The sequence below is a fragment of the Chroicocephalus ridibundus genome, chromosome 10 (assembly GCF_963924245.1).
Source record: "Chroicocephalus ridibundus chromosome 10, bChrRid1.1, whole genome shotgun sequence".
In the NCBI taxonomy this organism is placed as follows: domain Eukaryota; kingdom Metazoa; phylum Chordata; class Aves; order Charadriiformes; family Laridae; genus Chroicocephalus; species Chroicocephalus ridibundus.
The window spans coordinates 17,105,700-17,123,944 of record NC_086293.1 but is presented as its reverse complement, the minus strand read 5'-3'; the positions used below and the strand labels follow the sequence as shown (position 1 = coordinate 17,123,944).

Genomic DNA, 18,245 nt, shown 5'->3' with positions numbered 1-18,245 from the left:
GAACGTTGCTTGGGCGAGAGGAGAATTACGCCTGCTGCTTGGCCAGGGTACCCCAGGGAAATACCATTGCTTTACAGCCCTCGCTCTGCCCTCCTGCAATGCGAAATGTAAATATGCTTCCAAAAGGTGCTGCGTGGCCCCGGCACACAGCTGTGGCGTTACTGGCAGCTGGGCCATCCCAGCCGTTAGCAGCATCTGATGCAGCCGCGGCAGAGAGCCAAGCTGGGGTTGGCTGAGGCCCTGCTGAAGTTGGGTATAAAAATCTCCAGCTGGGTCCTCTTCCCTTCCCCACCTGCCCTGTGGGTGCTGCCTGGGTGCTCGGAGTGGAGTCTGTGCCGAGCGAGGGTGGGTGCTGGTGGGTTGTGGCTGGAGAGGACGGCGGCTGAAGGGTTTGCTGAAGCCTTCGGAGTGAAAGCATCTGAGAAGCCTCTGGTTAAGAGCTAGACGTGGCGTGGGGAAAAAGGTGAGTAAAGGCTAGAAATAAGCTGGCTGAGGCTTCAGGTGCCTGAGTCTGCTGTCAAAGATGCTCTCGACAGGGGAGAGGAAAAACTAGGATCTCTGTGTCCAGTTCTGGGCTCCCTGGCTCAAGAGGGACAGGGAAGCCCTGGAGAGCGCACAGCAAAGGGCTTACCAAGATGATGAGGGGACTGGAACATCTCTCTTATGAAGAAAGGCTGAGGGATTTGGGTCTCTTCAGTCTGGAAAAAAGAAGATTGAGGGGGGATCTTATCAACACTTATAAATATTTAAAGGGTGGGTGTCAGGAGGATGGGGCCAGGCTCTTGTCAGTGGTGCCCAGTGACAGGACAAGAGGTAACGGGCACAAACTTGAGCATAGGAAGTTCCACCTAAACATGAGGAGGAACTTCTTTACCCTGAGGGTGGCAGAGCCCTGGCACAGGCTGCCCAGAGAGGTGGTGGAGTCTCCATCTCTGGAGACATTCCAAACCCGCCTGGACGTGTTCCTGTGCCACCTGCTCTGGGTGACCCTGCTCTGGCAGGGGGTTGGACTAGATGATCTCCAGAGGCCCCTTCCAACCCCTGCCATTCTGTGATTCTGTGGAGGAGATCCTTTTGGAGAAGGAATAGCCTGAGCTGTGTTTTAGGGCATGACTCCATTGCCTTGGTGAATAAACGTGGTGGCAGACATTTATGGTGGTTTCCAGTACTTGATTAAAGGAGATGCATTTCACCTGCGTGTCTTTCCTCTGCCTGTCCCCATGCTGAGGGCTGTAGCTGAGAGGTGATGGCTCTTCCTTGATGGCATGTCTCGCACCACAGCCCTTCAGTTCCTTCTTTATATATCACTGCATTAATCTTTGTGCCTCCTTATGTATCTGCAAAACACTTGCATTTGCAACTGCATTAATTAGGCCAGAAAGCAGGTCAGCACTAATGTCTCCTGTTCTCTGTAATTTGTTGTTGTCTGACATTGCCTCACAAATTAAACTGAGATGATTAATACTAATTTTCAGTGCTGTGCTACATGTAAGGGCAGAAGCTTCTTGTATTTACAGAGGAAGTGTCTCATTTAGGATGAAGGGGCACTGTTCAAATTGTAGTAGGAACATTTATTTCATGGCACATATTTAATAAGTCGATTCACAGTCAAGTTCAACTTTCCTTTTTTTCTGTGAGCTCAGCATGCAGAATTGATTCAAAGTTTTTTTTATCAACATTAGGCGCCTAAATACGTTTGTAAAACCTATCCCCAGTGGTATGCCCTGGTGGCGTTGGAATAGAGTAGCAGGGTGGGACCTCGCGTTGTTCTCTGTGCTCCACCGTGCTCGGCACACCGCCTCGCAGCCTGGGAGCATCTCCCAGCCCCAGTGCTCGGGAGTCGCCCCTGTCCTCTGGGGGTGTCTGGGGAAAAGATGCAGAGGCAAAGCTGAAGTCCGAGGAGGCTGCTGAAATGGCCGGCCTCGCTCATGCTCTGAATTGGGAGAAATCAGATTAACGGTGTATTTCGCAGAGCCTTGTGCAGCGAGGATAGGTCTATTTTTTTCTATTTATATGTTTCCATATTCCTTTTAGTGAATCATTCAGGCCTTTATTTTGCCATTACATTTGCCTTCTGTGTAATTTTTCAATGTCCAAGTACACATTTTCTTTTCCAGATGCGTGCGCTGTTTGTTTCCTCCGTGTTGCTGGCTTTTAGCTTATTTAATTGTATGTGACTGGGATCAGGGGTTTGCGTCTCGTTTCCCGTATCTGCCCTGCTGTAGATCTCCGAGTAGCTCTGTTAAAGCTGATGGAGTTACTTCAGCTCCAGAGTGGTACAATCAACAAAATGTAGCCTGTCCTTTAATTTACGTTACAACTGCAGAAGTAAGCTGTCCCCACTTATGCTTAGGGTCTTCCCAGGAAGTCTACGTCAATGATGTTTTAAGACACCCACTCCCGCGTCCAATTCCAAACCCCTGATATAAATATAAATACTGATGTGTCTCTGGCCTGCACGCTCCTTCCTGCACCTTTTTCTCCTGGAAGATTAAGGTGCAATATGGGTTCCCATCAGAACCGCCCAAGCTCTTTGTTCCTGCCTGGTTTGTCTGAGCTTATCCTAAGTCTTGATTTTTTTTTTTTTTTCCTGTTTTGCTGAGTGCGAGTTTACTGCACCTCTATATCCCTCTTAGGTTATGGTATTAATTTAGAAAAAAGTAATCAAAAAATTATTGTGGTTTTTTTTCCAAGTCATACATGAAATGGAAGAGGGGCAGCACAATTTTGTGTTTTGCCAGGTAATGGGATGGCGGCCATGTGAACTATTTTGGTCTACTATTGCTGCTCCCGGTTGCTCCTTTTAAATACTTCTATCAGTGTTTTATTTGGGTTAAGCCTGACTCATTATGCTCAGTCAATATTCATCCTTCTCTTCTTGTCCGAGCTTGCCTGTCGGTGGGATGATTTGAATAGCTGCCTGGGTTCTGAATCCCAAAAGGGGGTTTGAGACAGGAGGGGGAGGGCTGAGATGCCTGGCACAGACGAATGGTGATGTTTCTGTCTCTGCGTGGCAACCGAGCTTCAAGTTTTGTGGTTCTTTATGTCGGCTTTTGGGAAGGGTGTAATGTCTGGCAATGCTTTGAGTGCAGGGAGTGATGGATAACCTGACCCGAGGGGGCCAGCACTGCAGCGGGAGCCGCTGCGTGGATCTGCTTGTGGTGGTTGCTGAAACGAAACGAAATAAAAATGTTGTTTGTTTTTGACAGCTTTTTGCAATCTTTGCATTTGCAACATGCGGTGGGTACTCTGGAGGACTGCGCCTCAGTGTGGACTGTGCAAACAAGTCAGAGAGTGACCTCAGCATTGACATAGCCTTTGCCTACCCCTTCAGGTAACCCGGGCTGGGCCGTGGTGGCGCGTCTGCAGGGAGGCAGGCGTTGGGGGCTGATGTGAAGCCCACTTTCGGTGGGGTTTTCCATCATTCGTAGCAACTTTTGATTAAGCACCGATCTGGGGCTGCTCAGTTCTCCTCACAGTGTTGTTTAGGCTCTGGGTGTGCAGAAATTGGCTGGACCCTGGTGTTGGTGGGACCGTGGGAACCACTGGGGAATGGGAACTCAGTGAAGGAGGAAAGAGCAATTACAGGTACCCAGAGTCCTGTAAAGGCCAGGACAGCTCAGGGGGCCACATGGGGTGGAAAAGGCTAGGCAAGGAAAAAGAACAAAACCACATTGGCCCAAGTTAAAAAAAAAAATGGGGATAAAGTACCCATTGACTATGATGTAGCCATTAACTAAGCTGGAAACGAGGGAGGATTCCCAGCCATTGGAGTAGCAAGGACCTGGAAGAGCCACTCCATGGGGAAGGGGGAACAAAAGACAAAAGGAGTTTGAACTATAATTTTTAAATGCTTTTGAAAATTCTACTAATTGCCTGTATGCATCTCTCAGTGCCTGAGTACTTTAAACCTTGGAACCTAGTGATTTAGGAAAACAGGTTTTGTTGTTTAAGTCCAAAAGCTGTACTGAGGCTAAAAAAAAAAAAGTATATATATAAAAATACTCATGCCATTTAGGATCCTGCTTCAAATGAACATCCAGAGTCTTCTGTTTTTTAAAAATGTCAAGTCTGCTCTAGAAACCTTTCACTTCCATATGAGTAATTTCATAAAGGAATTGAGATGATTAAGAAAAGAATGCATAATCCGATCTCAAGCCCAGTACACTATGACTCTAGAATTATTTTGCCTCCTTGGGAAATCGCATGCTGTTTTGCTTATGATTGCTATGCACAGACCAGAGGTAATAGCATCTACTTCCTTAACATGTTCTAAAATATAGCATCTTCCAAACAGTGGAAATTGAATTTGATTCCTTGAACTGTTGTTCTTCCTTGACACACATTTATTTCTCCAAAGAGGCACATTTCCTGGTATTACAAATGTTTACTTTTTTTGTCTTGAACTTGTCTGTGTTTTCTTTCATTTCTGCTTAGTATGTGTGAGATTGATCCTGAAAATTGAGTTATGTGAATTTGTAATGTGATTCACTTCCAAATAGGTCATTTCGCCAGCATTCATTACAGAATACACCCTACAGTAAAGTGCTTTTAATTTGCAGGATTATAAAATAGTACTTTATGTAAAAAGTTAATAAAATGGAGAGATGTCGCCAGCAAGTGTCTCGTGGTGTTTTACCAGGCAAGTCCACCATTGCTTTTAGAAAGGCGTGGCTGGATCTGCGATTTCCCACAGTCTTGCTTGTTAGAAAACGGGGAATATAGTGGCATTCCAGCATGTTGGAAAGATGATCCAAAACAGGGTTTATTTGCAGAGGGATCCAGCTGGGGCTGTAGCCGGCCCTTGACCTGCCTGTGTGGCTCCCAGCTGTGGCTGGGGGTGCTTAGGGCGGTGGGACACAGGAGGAGGAGCCTGCACCTGAAGGTTGGGTGGGTGGCATCTACAGCAGGGTGGTTGGCCACAGGGTGGAAATACGCCTGTAATCTGCAGGTGGGAAGGGAGATGACACTAAGCCAGCTGGTGTTTTGGGAGAAGCATGAAAATACTCAGTTCTTGTGCAGTTTGGAACTTTGCATGCAAAGCTGACACGTGTACAGAGACTGTCCAAAGATGTGCAGACTGTGTGGGGTAGCAAATGTGTGCGTGGAAAATCTGGCCTGGTGCTACCCGTGGAACTCGGTGACATTTTACTCTTTAGTCTAACTATTCCTGTGAATTCCTCATGAGTTTGCTCTTTCTGCTTTTCTCCAGTGCTCTTTCCACAGAATGGAGTGGGGATGCTCTAAAACCAGAAGTGAGCTTACTTGGAAAAGGTAGTATCTGATACTTGAGCAGCTGATACCCTTGGAAAAAGCAGAAAGATACCCTCGGAAAAAGTTCAGGCTCCCTCATCAAGACTGTGGTCCTGAAGCTTGTCTGCCTGCGTGGCCATGTAGGTTTTTTGTAGGTAGGATGAGTTTCCCACCAGTTGTCTTGCATCCGAGTCTGAATAAGTCCGTGCTCACATGGCATTTTCCTTTCAAATGACTTCAGCTTTCTGATTGCTGAGGGAGGTGTAGGTGGAAGGAGAGATGCTGCTGAGCATCTGACACCGCAGCGCTGCTGTGGCTGTCAGCAATGACACTGAAGCGGTCGAATACCTGAGTGCTGCTTTTTGAGCTGTGCCTTCCAGCATGACTTGAAATGTAGAAAGCCATTTCTGTGAGCCTGAGGTTTTGTTTTCCTCTCCCAGAAGCTGAACTGCTAGACCTTGGCTAGTTGATGAGTAAGTGTCAAGAGCTTTAAGCAAGTAAACAAAATTGTAAAGCTCAACAGGACAGCTTGGCAGAGGGAGAGGAGTTGGATGCTTTGGAAATGAGGTTGAAGGAGCCTGAAGGCTTTCCCGTTAAAGCAAGATCAAAACGGTGTGGGAGTTTTCCAGACTGAAATGGGGGGCATATCACTTGTGACCATGTGCTTCTGGGGCCCATCAGGTTAAATAAAGAAAGGGGGGATGCAGGAGAGGAAAAAACAGTGCTTGTGGGGTATGGGGATACGTGATCAAAACATATGGATTGCCAAGCTGATTTCAAACCAGTGAGTGATACCGCCCCAGGCCAGTCCTGGCTGTGTTGAAGAAGGCGCATTGCACTCCACAGCAGGCAGCTCCAGATGCTCCTGCAAACCAAGGAGCATCTCCTCACCCTGAGATTTTTCTCAGCCCCAGCCTACAAGTTGCAAAAGTCTCCAGCAAACAATGGATTCAAGAGAAGTCATTAGTTCCAGCAGACAGGGAGTTTTGAAGGGTACAGTTAAAGATCAAGAAGAAATTAATGTTCTCTCATTTCTTCTGCCTGCTTTTACTTTTAAAGGATTTCTTTACCTCTTTGTGCTTTAAAGCACAAATCAGCCTTTCTTCTGGATACCTGTATATGTATTTCAAAAAATTTTACAAGTTTGAATACGGAAAAAACTTCTCTGGTCCCACACTAGCAGGATTTCTCAGCATTAGGGTCTGTGCTTGCTACAGTATCTATTTCAAATTTGGCACATGTTGAGGTGTTCATCAGCTTGACCCTCACCCCAGTAATGATTCTTTGAGTGGGGGGAAAAAAATAATCAACATCTTGAAATTATTTGTTAGTCTTGCAGTCCATCACCCTTTCAGATCAGGTTTGTCACTCATCCAAGTGCCCTGAGGCAATATTTTTTTCTGTCGTAAGGGTCCTGGTGAAGGTCCTATTTATTTTTAATATTTTTTGCTAATCCCAGCAACATTTTGCCGCTGGTCATGTACTTTGCTATTCATTGGTTTTATTTTGATACGAAGTGGTTGAATAGTACACCTGCCATGCACATATTTGTTGCTGGTATTCATCATATTGAGGTACTTTTTAACCAGTCCTCCTAAAGGCAAATTATTTTGGTTGCTGGCTGAGTTGTCAGGCTTGACTTACCAAGATGACAGCAGATTTTTTGCTATGTAATTGTTCACATCACAAACTTAATGTTTTTCTTGGAAGTGGCAGAGTTGTACTGAGATGTTTGGGCTTCAGCAACTGATTTAAACTGAGCTGTGTGTGGCAGAAACACTCTCATGATGCTGCACTGCACAGGCACGCTGCCAGCCAGAGGTGTTATCTGCGACACCATCGCCTGCTGCTCTGGGGTTATCTCACTGCTGCCGGTCCCTGTCTGGACAAGGCAGGAATCCTTGCTCGGAACCGGGCTGTAGGACGACGCTGAGCACCAGGAGCGGAGCCGTTGGGCTGCAGAGCAATGGGAAGGGAGGAACATTCCATACAATCCCATAAATGTGCTGTCCGTTAAGTCCTGAGACAGATCCTGAACTAAAATCTCTTTGCCTTGAGCTTTTGGAGGTGTTTTCAGCCCAGCCGACGTAACACAGGATATCCCCAAGTTAAATGCTGTGTGGGAATTCATTTGGGGTATATCTTGCCTTTCCTTGTGGCTTTTATCCTGCAAGCTACTTGGAAAATATCGGCCCAGAGGATCACACGATTAAATTTTAAACACAGTCTCACTTAAGCAGTGGTTAAGGTAAGTATGTGCGTAGGCGTTCAGAGAATTGAGCCATAGTTACTGGTGGGACAGAACGGGATTACCCGGTGGTGCTAACGTGAGAGCCTGATGAAAGAATATGTCTGTGCATGTCTTTGTATCGCAGCAGTGAGCAAACCAAATTTCGTTTTCCATTTTGTTGTAAAGCACCTATTAGTATCTTTCCAGTGTGCCAGTAAAACTGTCTCTTGAAGTAATCCTTGCTTCTGAAGGAAAAGGAAATTGTATTTTATGGGAGCTTTTCATTCACTCGCTAAGCATCTCATTTGAATAAAGACATTCCCATTGAGCACCCTTTAAAGTGTACGGCTGGTCTGCATGTGATGGGTCGGCCAGTCTTTCCTTTGAAATAGGACAGCCAGATCTAAATTGCCTACTTAAAAGCTACAGATGATCATTAAGGAGAAAGTAGCTAACTCTTTGTGCTTTGCAACTATCTTTCTTTGGAAAAAGCCTCGGTTAATATTAGCACATTTCTGTGCCAGAGTGTGCTAGCCGCCTTTTTTTTTTTGTTATTATTATCCATTTGTAGTAAATCTTGCTTCAGAATTCAGTGGAAAACATTTTGGCCAAAAGATTATAAATGTCTATTATGGCTGGGAGGCTGGGAGCTGCTGATAAATAGCGAGTCTTTAAACTAAGTAGTTGCCTGCAATGCTGACTTTCAGACAGCTATGGCAGGCTCTTCTCCCAGCTCTTTTGGCCTGCCGTACCAGTTGAGGGTGTAGATGGGTATTGGGGATGAATAGTTAGATAGTTGAGGGTGCCAGGTGGGGAGGAGTGAAGTCATCTAGTCAGTTGAACTCCCTAAGGTTCATGTTTTATTTCACACGTGTTCATGATACAAAATGCCCCTTCTGCAAAGGCAAATTGTGGCCTCCTAACACTTCTGCGGGTGGTCGGGAGCAGAAGCAAGCCAGCAGAAGTTGCTGTAGCTTCAGGTGTGCTCTGTGCCAAAACGTAGATGCCCCAGTTCCCAGGCGGATTTGGCAGAGCTCCCGGGAAGGTGAGAGGCGCTGGTTAAACTCCGCATGACCCATTCCAGCTTAATGAAGGAAGACATCTCTGTCCTGGAACTCCTTAGATCAAAACTTGGTGCCTTTTGCAAAGCTGTGCTTTTGCACAAACAGGAGCTGCAGGGATGGTCGGGTGAAGTTCAGCAGCCAAGAACACAAGCTGCATGGTCCAACCCTGATCTCAGCAGTGCTTTTTATACCTAATTTTGGCCTTTTGTTGAATAGATTTACCTAACAAAGACTTCTAGGCTTTAACTACTGTTAGTGAAAACTGGAAATGATGCGAGTGAGCAGCCTAATGTTGCATCCTGCTGAGCAAAATTCAGGAAATAAATCCTTCAAGATACACATGTCTCTAATTGTGACACCTTCACAAAAGTCTCCTCATATTTAATGTGACCTAATGATGCAAAGCAGACCGAAGCATTAAGGTGCGTTCTTAACTAGGAAATGTAGATGTTATTTTTTCTTAGTTGATTCATAGGTTCTGGCAATTTATGGGGCTGTCCACAAGATTGCAGATTTTCAAAATCTTTTTTTTTTCCAAATGGAAACCCAGTAAAAAGATTTTATTCCACTGTGACATGAATGCAAGAACTTTCTGAGCTATTTAAAGCCCCAGTACATGGCTTTCCTGGTGGTGAAGGCATCAGAGACCTCGGTCAAGCCTCTGTACTGGGGCAAGTCGTAAGCAACCTGAACGTGGAGCTGGCATAGCCAAGCTGAGCACTCTAATCAATGAGCTATTGGCTTAGTTAGAGCTGTTTGCTCTTACATTGTCTCCTGGGCCAGGGAAAAGGTGATCCAGGTCTGCAGAACAAATATATTTCTTCTCAGCTTTGAATGAACAGAGTTTTTAATAGGAAAGAATATTGCACATTTTTGTAACCAGCTGTAGTTATTATTAGAGAGCAAATGCTGTTACTCAGAGCCCTGGTACAATATTTGTTTAATTGTGCATGGCTACAGACTACTGAAGTAATTAAAATCTGCAAATCAGTGTTCTCCAGTGTCCGTGGGTCTTCAAGGACCACACTGGCTCTGGGAATACTGTCTTTGGTTTTTCTCTCTGCTCCTGCATGTCTTGTGGGATGGGGTTTTTTTGGTTTTTTTCAGACTAAGAGGACAGTAGAATGGGAGAAAATGTCTGTGCTTCTGTAGTTGGACAGACGTGGTCTGTAGTAGTGTCTGTCCATGAGCACAGTCCCTGTTGCCAGGGAGTCTTAAATCATTGCTGGCCTGATTAAAACAGATAAAAATAAGGATGATTTTGTGGCTTTTCTAGTTTCAAGTGCCCCTTCCTGACCCCAATTACAGTCTTCAAAACCCACTTGGTAGAAATCTTCAAGATTGGCAACTTGGCCAAAGCATGGTTATTACTGCCAGTTTGCACTTTTGTTTGAACGGTGGATGAATGCAAGAATGCTCTTCCCAGCAGAGAGGGGCTGGGAGATGCTCCCAGTCACTTAACACTTTGTTCCTGCGTAAGATCTGTAGAAAACCACCAGAAATCTGATACAACCACATCGTCACCTTCTCTTTGAGGCTGACCCTGTGCGTGTGGTCCTTAGCGCATCTGATGCACTGTGTCATGGGAAGGAAGAGATCATCCACTGCCCCCACAATTTGCCAGCTGATCTCAATGGCTCAGCTTCTGCGCCAAACAATTTTGTGCTCAGCCAAGAAGCCACAGCCCAAGGGTTGGCTACATAAGTGGCAAAGTCTTTGCTCATTTGTGCCGCTGGTGTGTTGGGCTGTGTGCGGTGTGTTGCTTGAGTAGGTCAGAGAAGGAGGTCTGGTTGCCAGTATTTCTAAAACAGTGAAGTCCCCAGTCCATTGCACAAGCAGGGAGAGGCTGATTGCTCCAGCCAGTAGACTTCTCATGGGGTGGCAGCTCTGCAGAAGACATGACTTTTCCAGATGCTGAGGTCTCCTCTGTTGGCAGTACCCTCAGTGCTCTCCAGCTTCTCTTAGTAGACTTCAATTCCTTGAAACATCAAGAAAACACATCCTTGAATGCGGAACTGGGGTCATAGAGGCGACTTGTCTTGCTTTGCAGCTCTTCAGGCTGGTCAGCTGTTGTCTTCTGTTACGAACGTCCATGCACAAACATTGTGTGAACACAGAGCTTGTGAACTTTCCAGCTGGCTGGAAAGTAAATGGGGAAGGAAAGAGGTGGCAGCTTTCTGGAGATGGTCTCTGCTGCAGAGAAGGGAGAACGCTGTTTCTTAAATCTTTGTTATATTGTAGAAGCTTTTCTTTTGGCACTCAAAGCAATTGAATTCTTGATGAATTTAGATTGTATTGATCCAGACTGGCTTATTTTGCTTCATAGAGGCTGTATTTTATGCTTAACACTGTTTTGGTGACAGAAAAATTCTTCATTAATACTTTAGCCAGAATTTGTTCTTAAAGTGGAAGTCAGTTTTGGATTTGTTAATGTATGCAGCCTTTTCCCAATTTGAATTTTTAATATATATTCATGAATAGTCTCTGTGGTATTGTGCAATGATGGTGTTTTATCTGTGCCTGCCACAAAGGCTTTTTCTAAAAGTCGGGCTTTTCACAACTTCCCTTGCAAATTTCTTTTTGTGCATTTTCACGCTGCCAGTACAGAAGCAACCAAAGCAGAAACCCTTTGGCTTTTCTTTGTTTGGCATTTGATCCCATACCCCAGACGGCGTGCGGTGACCCGGCTAGGGGACGATCAAACACACGTCCTTGCCCTTCCCTCTGCTCCCAAGTCTGCATTCACTGTGCAGCAGCCCTGAAGGTTTCCCCAGGACTGCAGCGAGCTCCATACGTGGGATGTCTTTGGTCTCCTCTCACGCGTGGCTTCTGCATTAATTTATTTGCCAGGAGTTTAATGCAATATTTCTTATTCAGTAGACTCTGGAGAGGGTGGGCATCCAACCCCATCCAGCATAGCCCCGCTCAGTGAGGTACCTCTCGCTCTCCTGTCTGGATTCATGGGTTATTCAGCGTGAAGGCGCCGGCAGTTTGTCGGCAGGTCCCTCAGCAGACCCCCAGGTCTGCTTGGGCTCCTGCCCCCCCTGAGAAAAGGATTTCACATGTACTTCAAATTAAAATATTTTGACTGGGACTTTTATTGGAGTCATGCCATAATACTCTACAGAGGACTTAATTCGATTGCTTTAAGTGCCTTAGGACAATATACTTGGGACAATTACAGTTAAAATACAAAGTTAATGTTAAAATACAATACAGAAGAATGACCGTTGCTGCATCTTCTGTAATTTCTCTTGCATTTATCACAGCCAGTCCTGGAGGTGAGATTGCTGCTTTCAGGGTTTATAGACCTAAATTAAACTGTATGTGAACCCTGCTTCTCACAGGGTGAAGGATTTATGCTTTCAGGTGGTTCTGTGTGAACATCAGGTGATGCCCAAGAATTTGGATTGATTTCACGTGGAGTTCATAGTCCATTTAAATGCGGAAGGCAAGGTGAATTGGAGGTGGCACGAGTGTTATGAAGCGATGCCAGCAGCAGCAGGGCGTGTTGGGGTGCAGGAAGGTGGGGGTCAGCGGTCCCGCATCGCTCCATGCAAAAGCACTGCCCGGGGACTTGATACGCCAACTTCTCAGAAATGGTCTTATTAGATTCAATGACTGTTTTTTAGGCCTTTGCTTTATGCTTTCTATTGCTTATGTTATATCTCCAGATGTTTAGATTTTTCTCCAAATGGATGCTTTTGTTCTGGTCTGACAGAGGCTTGTTAGTGCGGAAGCTGATTCCTGTGTCTCTCCGGAGGAGAGGGCAGCAGGAGGGACACCAGAGCCATGGGTTCAGTCGGGATCTCTCGGTGGGACTGGGTAGCACTGGACAGTTGTGTGTATGGCAGTGCAAATATGCGCCTATGGCGTTTCCAGGCCTCCTAATTTGCATTGTTCCACAGACACAATGACTGTTGTTAAGATAATCAAGGGTTACCTTCCTTCAGAGATAGGAGCTAAACTTCTCAGTGACTAGGAAGTGGTTCACCCCAAGAAAATAGCTCAGTGATGGGAAATCAGAGAGCAATGCCACCAGTATGTACCACAAAGAATGCAAGTGCCCAATCTGAGAAGGTATTTGGGTTTGTAAAGACCAGCGGAGCATGTCTTTTGAGTGCTACGCTCTGCTTGCACAGCAAGGGAAAGTGTGTGTTTCTGAGAAGAGCTGTGAAGATATCTTGGGAGATAAATCTGGGTCTGGATGTAGGCTTGGAAGTGGGGTTGGGATCACCCACTCAGTTTTCCGAGCACTCCCGGCAGCGTGTGTACTATAATGAGCAGTTTTATTTCTTTTTTGGTGCTACGATGGAGTACTAGGGTTTGCATTACTGCTACGTGCACAGCCTGGGGAGGTTCATTCAGTGGCTGGCACGCGTCCGGGGCGTTTCTTCCTCCAGAGTTTGATGAAGCTGTTACGCAGGCTGTTTTCCAAGAACTTTGTGAATGCAATCAGTGGGAGCAGGTTCTGCAAGAGGGATCCCAAGCTGCGAATGTGGCACTTGTGCCCTCTTGCCACCACCATGGTTGTCCCTATTCCTATGTCTTTAGACCCCATCCCCAAAAGGGGTTTGTAGCTTCCCTTCCTGGAGACCTGAGCACCTCCCGGAGCCGGGGGGGGGGGGGTGTCTCTTGAGCAGCTGTCTTAATGGGAGAAGAGATGTGAGGTGGAGAGGGATGGGGCAGAGGATGTGCGTGTTGCGATGCTCTGGGTAGGCATCGCGGCATGCCCGCTCCGAGCTGCTGGTGCTGGAGGAGGAATTACCACCCCTCCCAGCGCGGCGCACGCAATGTGGTGTGTTGAGACAGCAACTGTGGCTGACAGCTTGTCCTATTAAAAACAGTACTGTAGGAAAATAGAACTGGCCAAATGTTTGCACAACAGCTATATGCGAGTGAGGGCTGGGAACCTGACAAGTTAAGAAATTGAAAATATAAGGGGGGCAAAATATTTTCCATTACTTTGGTCATAAACCAGAGGAGAATATAGGTTGCTACAGCTTTCCTGGTCAGCTTCCCAGCAGAGTCTTCTGGGGGGTTTTGGTGATGCTGCTCTGGACATGCATTTGGATGGGTATAAGCCACTGAAAGCAGGAAAGGGAAGGGACAGAGGGAAGATCTTTAGGATGTTCAAATGTCCAGGACAGGAACTGGGAATAAATGTTTGCAAGACAAAGTATGTATTTGTGTGAAACTACTGGTAGTGTTGAATAATTCTAGAGAGATATCGGCTTTGGGATATTTTTTGAAAGAAATGGAGAGGTGTCATTGAGAGGACAGAAGTTCAAAGTGAAATACTCTCAAATACTCTTTGATCAGCAAACTGTATTCTTTCTTCTATTCCTCTAGAAAGCAAAGAAACAACAGACCAAGATAGGATTGCTGAGACAGCTGGAGAATTTTATTTTTGTTTCCTATCTCCAGAGAGAAATGAACTGATTTCATAGGGATAGTGGTAGAAACTAATGTGCTTCTCTAGGAGAGGAGGGTACTGAGGGCACCCTTGGATGCTGGAGAATCTGGAGAGGGCGTTGCCTTTCTGGGGCTGGTAGAGCGAAGTATGGAAAATTGCTGGGACAGTTAGGAATTATCGATAAGCACCTCACGGTTTTGAACGGCTGTGGCATACGCAGGCAGCGCTGGGATGTGCATCGTGGCAGGTGGGCGGTGGGAAGGGTGGGGAATGGGAATGCTCAAGTCAATGGTAATTTCTTCATCTTGGGAAAAGCCCTGTCAGAGGGCAGGCTTGGGGTGAGAAACAGTCTTGTCACTGTTAGCAAAGGGGTGGAAAACTCTGGTTTTGCCAGACTGTCACAGGTGCAAAAGGCCCGTGGAGCAGTCACCTTTGTGGCACCTGCTGTCCCACTGCTGGGCTAAGCCCATCGCGTCCCCACAGCTGTCCACGGTTCTATTAACGTTTCAGCTGTTTGACTTTGAAGGGCTGGAGAGAACTTCAGTGTTAGTGACTTCAAGCAGTTCAAATGTGGTATTAACAGGCTGGCTGCCTCAAAAGAGACTGACTTCAACAGCTCCGGGATGCCTGGGTGCAAAGATCCTATGGGAATTACTGGATAATGGTTATAATTGGCAAAAAATATGGACTGAGGGCAACTGTTTAGCTGTCTCCTTCTGCAAGAGTTCATGGTGTGTATGAGAGCTCATAGCGTTGCTCCATTGCTGCAGGGCTTCTCCCCTCAGGAGTCTGTCCTCGGAGAGCAGATGTGGGGGCAGGAGGAGAAAGCTGCAGAGCCCAGCTCCATCCACCCTCCCGAAGGCTGGAAGGAAGCCTGTTCCTTGCTGTGTGGGCAGACTTTCAGATAACCAGGATTTAGCACCGGACGTGTGGGGATGCCCAGCACCGTGGGAGATGCTCTTTGCAGCGAGGAGCACCGTGTACATTGCTTTCTCCTTGAGAACAGGCTGTGAAGAGGGTTGGAAGAGTCAGTGGACCTCAATTTCATTAAAGAAAAGACCTTTCCTTCTTGGGCAGGTTTCTGCTTTCACTTGAGTATTAAAGGTCGCTTTTAAAGTATTTTTCTTCCTGCAGGTAATATCTCTAGGGAAGTCTTATGGCAATGATGAGCTCTGCTGTGAGAGGAAAGGCTCTCATTTATTAGTGTTCTTCTACTAAACCTACGTAAAAAATCCATATTCGGCACCTTGAGAAGGGGCATTTGCTGAGGGACCGGCTGGCTGGAGGCACCGGTGTGAAAGCTCATCAGCGCAGTCCTCGGAAACGAGGGAGCCACAGTGTTGTCAGGGCTAACTAAAAGAAATACCTGTACTTTTTATCCCAGAGAAAGAAAGGCGAAACCCCCGTCTTGTTATTGTGCATCGCCAGAGCGGTTTGACTCTCTAAGGGGCCCTATGCATTTCAGTATTTCACTATTGTATTTTGAAATTTCATTTTTCCCTCGTTTTGGAGATTATCAGCCAAGATAAACATTTCACGACGAATTCCTCCACGAGCACTTACCTGCAGCAACTGATTTCCAGCAGCATATTTCTCTCACTGCTTTGCAGACGGTAAATACAATTGACAGTTTGACTACCAGAAACAAGTGAGGGGGAAATCAAGCCCAATGAAAGGATAATGGATCTGCATTTTTGCAAGCACGTGCGTGGGTGTTGCAGGTTTTTGCTCAAGCATGTTGTAGACGGGTTGGGGGGTGGGTTACAAGGTGCTATTTTCAGAAAATAGGACAACCTGCCAAAACAGATAGCTTTTTATATTTTTTTTTGCCTGCTTTCCCCAATGTCCTAGTAAAGGAATGGAGAAACGTTAACTCCCATTGAGAATTTTTGGAGGCAGACCTTTATCTGTTATTTATTAATCCAGGCGCTGATCAAAGCCCAGGAGCAGAAAAGCGTGCCGGTTCATCAATAATACCTGAGTGCATACTTGCTGTTAACTGCATGTTCTGTTGGTTTGAAGTCTAAGCCTTGTGTGCGATGCTAAAGGGGGAGGTTTCGTGGGTCAGATGAGATTAGATCACTGGGTGCACACTCTCCTGCTTGGGGTTCTTCTGCCTCTGCTGGTAGAGTGGGACATGGGACAAGATGGGTCTTTGAGGTGGCTCTGACCATTTTTGGGCTCAAGGATCGTCAGGTGGAGTGGGCTGCTTGGAAAAAAAGAGGGGCTGTAATTAAAAGCAAATTGTGGCTTGAATATTGCGCTGAGGAAGTTCAGGAAAGAAAGGCAACTTCACACTGACGTGGGGAGAGCGCAGCTTCTGCTCCCCCACGCACATGTAGCAGCTGTAGCTTTGTTCGGCATGTCTGGCTTCATGTATTGTTTTCAGAGCAGGGGTAATTAGTGTCTGAAAACGTAACTGCTCTTCGCTATTGTGGAACAATGTAAAAATCCTTTTTTTTCCACTGTAAAACATTCCTGCCCTCTTTTGATCTTGTCAGGCTAGACAATACAGCTGTCTTGTCATCGTATTTCCCACGGCAAGGGAAAGTTTGCCAAGTGGTAGAAGAAACCTCAGACGCCCTTAATTACTGTGACTTCATCAGTGAAACTTGACTGCCTTTGGTGGACTTGCCTCAGATCCAAGTGAATTTGAGGGAATTCAGACCTGGATGGCTTGGCAATGGTGGCTGTTGTTAGCGAACAGACCCAGCAGGAACAAGGGACGGCATCAGTAGCGATGGGCAGCGAGGACGACCTTCGTGCTGCTCTGCTGAGTGTGGGGCGCGAGGTCACGTTCCTGAGGCATCAGCCTTATTTCTGGATTAATAACAACACTCAGTGCAATAGAAGGGAAAACGCACTGTCCAGCTCACTTTTGGAGGAACTTAGGGGGGAAAGGTTTTTCATTGCTTTCTTCCCTAATTAGGTAAACTTATTCCTGAAGTGTTCCTTGTTTGCATCGTCCATCAATCAGTGAAAATCACTTCTAATGCAGCCCAACAGTATTGCTCTGATGTTAATAAAGTGCAAAGGGCGTGATTGCAAAGGGTCACTCCTGGGGCTCCTGGTTTTGTTTAGGAAATGGAGAGGCAAAGGTGAAATGCAGGGGTGGTGCTGGGCATGGAAAAGCTGCAGAAGGAACACACCAGCCAAGGATGACTCGAAGGAAAAGGTTGGGGTGTAAACAATGAGAGATAAGAGAAGATGAAAGAAGAATAAGTAAGAGGCGGAACAGGTAGAATTACATCAAAAGTGGGAGGCAGAGGTAGAGGCAATTAACTTCTTGTGAGTCATCACCAAGCCATCCTGCCCCCAGAAAGGCTGACTCAGCAACATCGGTGGAAGAATCAGAGCTTTCTCTCTGAGATGCTATTCCAGATCAAAGAGGTTTCAATTAGTAAAACTGGATTTTCTGTCACTGATCCTCTCCTGCTTTAAAGAAACTTTTCAAATGCATCTTGTGAAGTCAGCATCCACCCTGACCACCCCAGGACTTGGCTCGCTCGTCGCTCTTCCCTGCCACTGTCTCCTCGTCCCAGCTCTGAGTCATGGTCTATTTTGGGCCCCTTTGCACAACTGAGATCAGGGTTGTTTGGGTACAGGTGAGGTGGCCACAAGAGGCCCCAACCCTCTTAGAGGCTAGGGAAATCTAAAATGAAAAGCAAGTGAATAAAAGTAACTTGATGGAAAAAGGCTTCTGTGATCTGGTATCACTGACATGGGTGGCCATGAAAGCACTGCTGGGAAGATACGAGTGAGATGTTAATATAATATATGAACATATTTTGTTCTGGCTTATTGTGATTCAGAACTAAAGGGCAGTCAGGAAAACCTGGAACAGAAAAGGAGAGTGGTCTCGGTTACTTTACCATGTTCCAGAAAGGCTGGTGGGTTGGTGGTGGTTAGAATGGATGGGGCTGTGGTGGCTGGGGCCAGTCGGAGGAGCAGGGGGTGGGCAGCAACGCCTGGTCTAAATCTTGATAGAGACATTCCTTAAGTTATTTCATCTTCAGTATGCGCAGGAGTTTGAACTGCTACTTGCAACACCGTGTGTCGCCCGGTGCACTATTTCAGGACTCCAGGGGAGGGTGGGGGGGGGGAAACCCAACCACCCTAAAGATGTGTTTCACACTATAAAATGCATGTGGAATTGCCTTGTTCTTCTCTGTTTTTCCCCTCAAAGCAAACGGATTGTATTTAATGTAGCTCCGCTCAGTTCCTTAGTGCTTGTGAAAGCAATGTGAGGGCCAGAGCCATTCTCTAAAGCCAGCGCAGAGGG

The 18,245-nt window shown here is 46.3% G+C and overlaps 1 protein-coding gene across 2 annotated transcripts in view; it reads left to right on the top strand.

The window, feature by feature from the left end:
- The window catches only part of SYNPR (synaptoporin), a 110,505-nt gene that overhangs the window by 77,963 nt on the left and 14,297 nt on the right, over window positions 1-18,245 (top strand). For both annotated transcript variants that reach the window (XM_063348213.1, XM_063348212.1), the window contains one exon: window positions 3,210-3,334. In XM_063348213.1, coding sequence (XP_063204283.1) covers window positions 3,210-3,334 — 125 coding nt within the window. The remainder of the gene's footprint in view (window positions 1-3,209; window positions 3,335-18,245) is intronic.